Source organism: Leucopleurus acutus, assembly GCF_964270905.1.
Source record: "Leucopleurus acutus genome assembly, chromosome: 2".
In the NCBI taxonomy this organism is placed as follows: Eukaryota; Metazoa; Chordata; class Mammalia; order Artiodactyla; family Delphinidae; genus Leucopleurus; species Leucopleurus acutus.
In genome coordinates this window covers 73,479,613-73,486,916 of record NC_139143.1, presented here as the reverse complement: position 1 = coordinate 73,486,916, position 7,304 = coordinate 73,479,613, and the positions used below count along the sequence as shown (strand labels likewise).

The window sequence follows — 7,304 nt, the reverse complement described above, 5'->3', positions numbered from 1 at the left end:
TGTATGTCTTCCTTTGTGTAGTATCGATAACTTTTGCTCATTTTTCATTGTCTTTTTTTTTTGCAGGGGTTCTCTCTATAGTCTGAATAAGGGTCACTGACACGTGTATTGAGATTTTCCGCCAGTTTGTTGCTTCTCTATTGCTTTTTTTAAATTTGTATTATATTGTATTGTACTTATTGACCCATTTGTACAGTGTTTTCTCTTTAGAAGTTAAAATCTTTATGATTTCAAATTTTTAAATTTTCCCTCTATGGTTATGGCTTTTGGGGTCTGTTTAAGAAATATTTGCCTATGCTAATGTCACAAAGGTATTCTCCTATTTCTCTCTAAAAGTGTTAAGGTTTTAGTAGTTGACTCTGTATAGAAGGCACATCTTTCAGTTGTACAAAATTGTGTGACCAATAAAGTGTAGAGATGCAGGAGTAGGCTGGATTGTTCCATAGCAATTTGTTCACACTGGGAACCACACATATCTCAATAGCCTCTTCTCTGTACGGTTCTGGATGGTAATTGGCCAAAAGTGCAGTTTCATGAGTTTGGGGAGGTGGAAGTGAAGCGGCCGTTACCGTATAAAGGTCTCCATTGGTTAGAGGTGGTGATAGGCAGATGCAGAGGCACTGACAAGTTCCAATTTTCCCTCTCTCGTCCCCATTTCATGTCTAGCTCTTCTTTCTGACAGCTTGTCTTTGTGACCACTCCAGCCTCACCAGAAACTTTGCTATGAATTTATAGAGGCAGTAGCCATGGAGGACCAACAAGCTTTTAGAGACTTCTATTCTGGGCCCTTTCTTGGTCCTCCTGGGGCACCTAGATGTGCCTTGCTTCAGATTTCCCTTCAAGCTTTGATTTGTTCAGCTGTACTGGTGCTGGTTACCGACATCTCTCGGATCTCTTGCTCTCTTTCTTTGACCTTTTCTTCCCCACTGGCTCCCACATTTGTGTAAAGACTAATTCCTATGACAAATTCTCTGCTTCATGATACTCATAGCAGTTCAGCTTCCCTGACTGAATCCTTACTGAGACAGTGAGGAAGAAGTGGTGACGGGAATGGAAGGAGGAAGGGAAGAAGGATTACAAAGCTCAGTGTTGCAGAGACTACTGGAAACCACTGGCTGCTTCCTGCAGCTAAAATGCTGTGGTGTCATGATTGTATTGTACTAATATAGAGGAAAACACACCTTGTTTCATTCTCATTTCTGCCATTTGTTGTGTCACACTGAATAAGTCCTTTTAATATTCATCGTCAGCTTCATTGTTTTTCTCATATGCTTGCTCTCTCACCTCACAAAATTGCTTTAGTGATACTATGAACTATAGTGTTCCACACTCTGTTCACTAAAACATGCACTTCAACTTGTAATTATGACTATCCTTATCATTGCCATCATCATTCTTATAATTATTTGTTTGCATCTGTATCAGGCAAGATAAGAGTGTCACTTTGGTTACCTTTACAAGACCCAGATGAAAGTTTAGAAGAGAAGAAAGGATGCCAAGCCGCTCTGAAGTTTTGGATTCTCTGTTATCTTTATTACACCAATTCCCCTTGACCACATAGACCAGAGCTGGTTGACCCACTCTTGCCCATGGGAGAATTAATGCATATTCAGGTTAAGAAACCATGTCTGCCCTTGCAAAGCATCCTCTCCAATAAGCTCTCAGCCACGCCACAGGGTCCCCCACTCAGGGTGACTGTATGCTAGACACAAAACCAAGAAAGTACTTCAGATGACAACATTTTAGTCTCGTGGGTCTGCCCCGTTCAAACTAACTGATGTTACAGTCTGCTGTCTTTCCTTTGACTCACTGAAGGGGAGTGGGAGTGTGGGGCATCTGAAACAACCACAGAAATAATGATGAGGTAAAAACATGGTACAGTTGAAAAAGCATTGTTTATTCAGGGGGTTGAGTTCCAGTCTTGGCTTGGGGAATAAACTTGGGGAACTCCAATAAACTCTGGCTTCATCTGAAAAGCTATAAAGTTGTACTGGCAAAGAGGTTCTGTGTTGGGGACAGGGCTCTGGTCTGACCAGTGGAGTAGCCAGAGGATCGAATGCAGGGCTGTTCATCTCTTCCTTGCCTATGTCAGTTTTATACCCCTCTGCCTCATACTTGAAAAAGTTCAAAATAATATTTTATTAAAATTATTTCACTTAGTGCTTCCCTGGTGGCGCAGTGGTTGAGAGTCCGCCTGCCGATGCAGGGGACACGGGTTCGTGCCCCGGTCTGGGAAGATCCCACATGCCGCGACATGCCGTGGAGCGGCTGGGCCCGTGAGCCATGGCCGCTGAGCCTGCGAGTCCGGAGCCTGTGCTCCGCAACGGGAGAGGCCACAACAGTGAGAGGCCCGCGTACCAAAAAAAAAAAAAAAAAAAATTATTTCACTTAAAGAAAAAAAAATAAATTTTAAAAATATATAGTGCCAGATATGCTCTAAGATGTTCTGCAGCTCTAAATACTGTGAAATATAAGTTATTTACAGACAATTCTCTATATCCTAGCAGGAGCCATACGTTGGTTTCAATCATGCAAAACATTATTTACTCATTCGTTTGTACTCTAATTAATTAATTAATTTGACAAAAAGTTACTGAATACCATATATAGAATTCGAGGCTAAGGGAAGAAAAATAAATTTAAAACCTCCCTTTACCATAGGCCTAGGGCATCAGGCAGGCAAATGAAAAACTGTAATAAAATGTGATAAATGTTATAATAGAAGTTGGTAAAAATTGCTATAGGAATATAAAAGAATCCATTTTTTCTGCTAGACGGCTTTGAAAATGTACCACATGAAAGTTTTCTGTTTTGGCAGTGCATTGACCTGCAGACTTGCATTTCGCTTGGGTTCATATTCAAATGAGTTCTTCATTTTCTGAGCAGGGAGGAATAGCTCTAAGATACGCTGGGTAACAGGGTTAGGCCATCAGAGTTGGAAAATGTGCCACAGATAATTCACAAATGGAAAATCCACATATGGGCACTTCAGAGACAGCTATATATTGCTTGACTGTCAAGTTGCAGAAAATCTTATGAAGACAGTCCAAATGTATCCTTTCAAGTACACAATCTGTACATTACTTTAATATAAAAAATAAGTATAATGGGGAAAGAGCTATGTTTTCCAGGTGCCTAAATCACTGCATCATGTTCCTCTCTCACTAGGTTTGCATTTGCTCTCAAGACACATATTTCATTTGGCTTGTTGACAGTTTATGAAGGGCAAAAGGAATTTCTCCCTCTCGTGTCTGATCAAATGCACAAAGAGAGGTGCCAGCAATTAACTTAAAACTTTGGCAGCAGCCATGTCCCATGCCTCATTTAACGATAGGTCTACAATTTCTGACCCCATAATGATGTTGTTCCTTAATAACTCATTCCCTCAGTTACTCCCTGCTCACTTACCATAGGTTTGTAGCCTTGAACCCTTCTTTGCCCCTATAAATTTCTAAAATCACAACCTTTCATACAACTTCTGAAAAATCTGTGAAAATGTTTAATTCCAAGCATATATATGTACAGAAAGCTTTGCTTCCTTGTGTACATTGGACAGTGTGAAAAAAAGTTATGAAACATGGGGCTTTGGGGGTTTTTTCCAAACAAGCTTTACATAATTCCAAATCTATACGTCTGTAGACACCATTACTTTTCTTATTAATATTGATGGTATCTCTGAGAGGGAAAGCGAGAGGGAGATGGACGTTGAGAGAACGAGAAGGAAGGAGAGAGAAAATGGCGTCCACGGATTACAGTACCTACAGCCAAGCTGCAGCCCAGCAGGGCTACAGTGCTTACACCGCCCAGCCCACTCAAGGATATGCACAGACCACCCAGGCATATGGGCAACAAAGTTACGGAACCTATGGACAGCCCACTGATGTCAGGTATATCCAGGCTCAGACCACTGCAACCTATGGGCAGACCGCCTATGCAACTTCTTATGGACAGCCTCCCACTGGATATTCTACTCCAAATGCCCCCCAGGCATACAGTCAGCCTGTCCAGGGGTACGGCACTGGTGCTTATGATACCACCACTGCTACAGTCACTACCACCCAGGCCTCCTATGCAGCTCAGTCTGCATACGGCACTCAGCCTGCTTATCCAGCCTATGGGCAGCAGCCAGCAGCCACCGCGCCTGCAAGACCGCAGGATGGTAACAAACCCGCTGAGACTAGTCAACCTCAATCTAGCACAGGGGGTTACAACCAGCCCAGCCTAGGATATGGACAGAGTAACTACAGTTATCCCCAGGTACCTGGGAGCTACACCATGCAGCCAGTCACAGCACCAACATCCTATCCTCCTACCAGCTATTCTTCTACACAGCTGACTAGTTATGATCAGAGCAGTTACTCCCAGCAGAACACCTATGGGCAGCCGAGCAGCTATGGACAACAGAGTAGCTATGGTCAACAAAGCAGCTATGGGCAGCAGCCGCCCACTAGTTACCCACCCCCCAAACTGGATCCTACAGCCAGGCTCCAAGTCAATATAGCCAACAGAGCAGCAGCTACGGGCAGCAGAGTTCATTCCGACAGGACCACCCCAGTAGCATGGGTGTTTATGGGCAGGAGTCTGGAGGATTTTCCGGACCAGGGGAGAACCGGAGCATGAGTGGCCCTGATAACCGGGGCAGGGGAAGAGGGGGACTTGATCGTGGAGGCATGAGCAGAGGTGGGCGGGGAGGAGGACGCGGTGGAATGGGCAGCGCTGGAGAGCAAGGTGGCTTCAATAAGCCTGGTGGACCCATGGACGAAGGACCAGATCTTGATTTAGGCCCACCTGTAGATCCAGATGAAGACTGTGACAATAGTGCAATTTATGTGCAAGGATTAAGTGACAGTGTGACTCTAGATGATCTGGCAGACTTCTTTAAGCAGTGTGGAGTTGTCAAGATAAACAAGAGGACTGGACAACCCATGATCCATATCTATTTGGACAAGGAAACAGGAAAGCCCGAAGGCGATGCTACTGTATCCTATGAAGACCCGCCAACTGCCAAAACTGCCGTCGAGTGGTTTGATGGGAAAGATTTTCAAGGGAGCAAACTTAAAGTTTCTCTTGCTCGGAAGAAGCCTCCAATGAACAGCATGCGGGGAGGAATGCCCCCCCGTGAGGGTAGAGGGATGCCGCCCCCGCTCCGAGGAGGTCCAGGAGGCCCAGGAGGTCCTGGAGGACCCATGGGTCGCATGGGAGGCCGTGGAGGAGACAGAGGAGGCTTCCCACCAAGAGGGCCCCGCGGTTCCCGAGGGAACCCGTCTGGAGGAGGAAACCCGTCTGGAGGAGGAAACGTCCAGCACCGAGCTGGAGACTGGCAGTGCCCCAATCTGGTGTGTGGAAACCAGAACTTTGCGTGGAGAACAGAGTGCAACCAGTGTAAGGCCCCAAAGCCTGAAGGCTTCCTCCCACCACCTTTCCCACCCCCGGGCGGTGACCGTGGCAGAGGTGGCCCTGGTGGCATGCGGGGAGGAAGAGGTGGCTTCATGGATCAAGGTGGTCCTGGTGGAATGTTCAGAGGTGGCCGTGGTGGAGACAGAGGTGGCTTCCGTGGCACCCGGGGCATGGACCATGGTGGCTTTGGTGGAGGAAGACGAGGTGGCCCTGGGGGACCCCCTGGACCTTTGATGGAACAGATGGGAGGAAGAAGAGGCAGACGTGGAGGACCTGGAAAAATGGATAAAGGCGAGCACCGTCAGGAACGCAGAGACCGGCCCTACTAGACGCAGAGACCCCGCAGAGCTGCACTGACTACCAGATTTATTTTTTAAACCAGAAAATGTTTTAAATTTATAATTCCATATTTATAATGTTGGCCACAACATTATGATTATTCCTGTCTGTACTTTAGTATTTTTCACCATTTGTGAAGAAACATTAAAACAAGTTAAATGGTAAAAAAAAAAAAAAAAAATATTGATGGTATCTCTAACAGAACCCACTGAATATAAAAGTATTTGACACAGCTTGAATGTTATTCAAAGTGCTTTATTCATAGCCATTGTGTATTCATTAACAATACCCTGATTTTTTTCCAGCTGGGGATAGAAAGAATTCTAGTGAAATTAAAAGTGGACAACTCAAATTTACGTAATTCATTACTTTCAGTGCCAATTATTGGATTTCTGTGATTCTATTTAACTCTGATGCATCCTTTAAGACTCATCTTAAATGCCACTTTCTCTATGAAACCAGTTACCATCTCAACTCACACAGACTCTCTCTTCTATGAAATAAGAGCACTCAGTTTATTTACAACTAATTTACATTCAAAATACACCCTGTCTTGGAGTAAAATATTCCTAACATTCTTATGACTGTTTATCTTCTTTCCACAAGTGTCTCCTTTCCGCAAGCACCATATAATTATCTCATGTTTTGTTTTCCTTTGTGCTGCACACCAGCAACCAGTCATTCATTTATTCAAGCATGCTTTCATTTGATAGATATTCGATGAGCAACTACTATCTGAGAAACTAACTGTACGGGACACCAGGATTACAAACCAGTGTCCCCAACCTCAAGTAACATAGCTTAGTGGGGAAGCACACTGGTATTTCTGTACTTCCCATGTAGAGTGATTAGTGTATTAATAAAAGTAAGCACTGGGGGAAGAAACAATGTAGTGGTAGGGGATGAAGAGGTGCAAACTATTATATATAAAATAAGCTACAGAGAATATATTGTACAACACAGGGAATACAGCCAATACTTTATAATAACTATAAATGGAGTATGACCTTTAAAAATTGGGAATCACTATATTGTACACCTGTAATTTATATAATATTGTACATCAACTATATATATTTCAATTTTTAAGAAAAGAAAAGTTAATGAGACCCAGGGAAAAAAAAACAAAATAAAAGTAAGCACTGGGGAATATGGAAGCTCATAGGAAAGACCCTTAAACTGGAATAGAGTTCGTGGAAGACATCTCAAGTGGAAAGGTAGGGAATATATTCAAATAAAAGGAGGATCATGAACAAAAAAGCCCGGAGAAGACAAAGCAAGTACAGTACTACATAGGTAAAGGGTGTCTGAAAATCATTTGGTAGTTGAAATAATAAAATGAGCAGAGGAGGACCAAGATGCGGTGGGCGAGAAGAAAATATAAATAAAATAAAGTTCAGGTTTTCCCCTTTTAACATGAAATATTTAAAAGTAAGTGCAATTTTAGTTCTTTTTTGGAAATCTTCTGTGGAAAACTACTCTATAAACAACACAAACTAATTACTGAATATTAGATTCACTTCTAAAGAGAGTGAATAAGATTCTCATTGGAAAAAAGAGATGTTTAC

At 43.2% G+C, this 7,304-nt stretch overlaps 1 protein-coding gene across 1 annotated transcript; it reads left to right on the top strand.

The window, feature by feature from the left end:
* The first annotated feature begins 3,694 nt into the window (after positions 1 to 3,694).
* LOC309957862 (RNA-binding protein EWS-like) lies at positions 3,695 to 6,021 on the top strand. The gene is given in 4 exon segments (XM_082833392.1): positions 3,695 to 4,458; positions 4,461 to 5,162; positions 5,164 to 5,203; positions 5,206 to 6,021. Coding segments are annotated over 4 exon segments (1,986 nt in total). The 5' UTR covers positions 3,695 to 3,735; the 3' UTR covers positions 5,727 to 6,021.
* Positions 6,022 to 7,304: the final 1,283 nt, after the last annotated feature.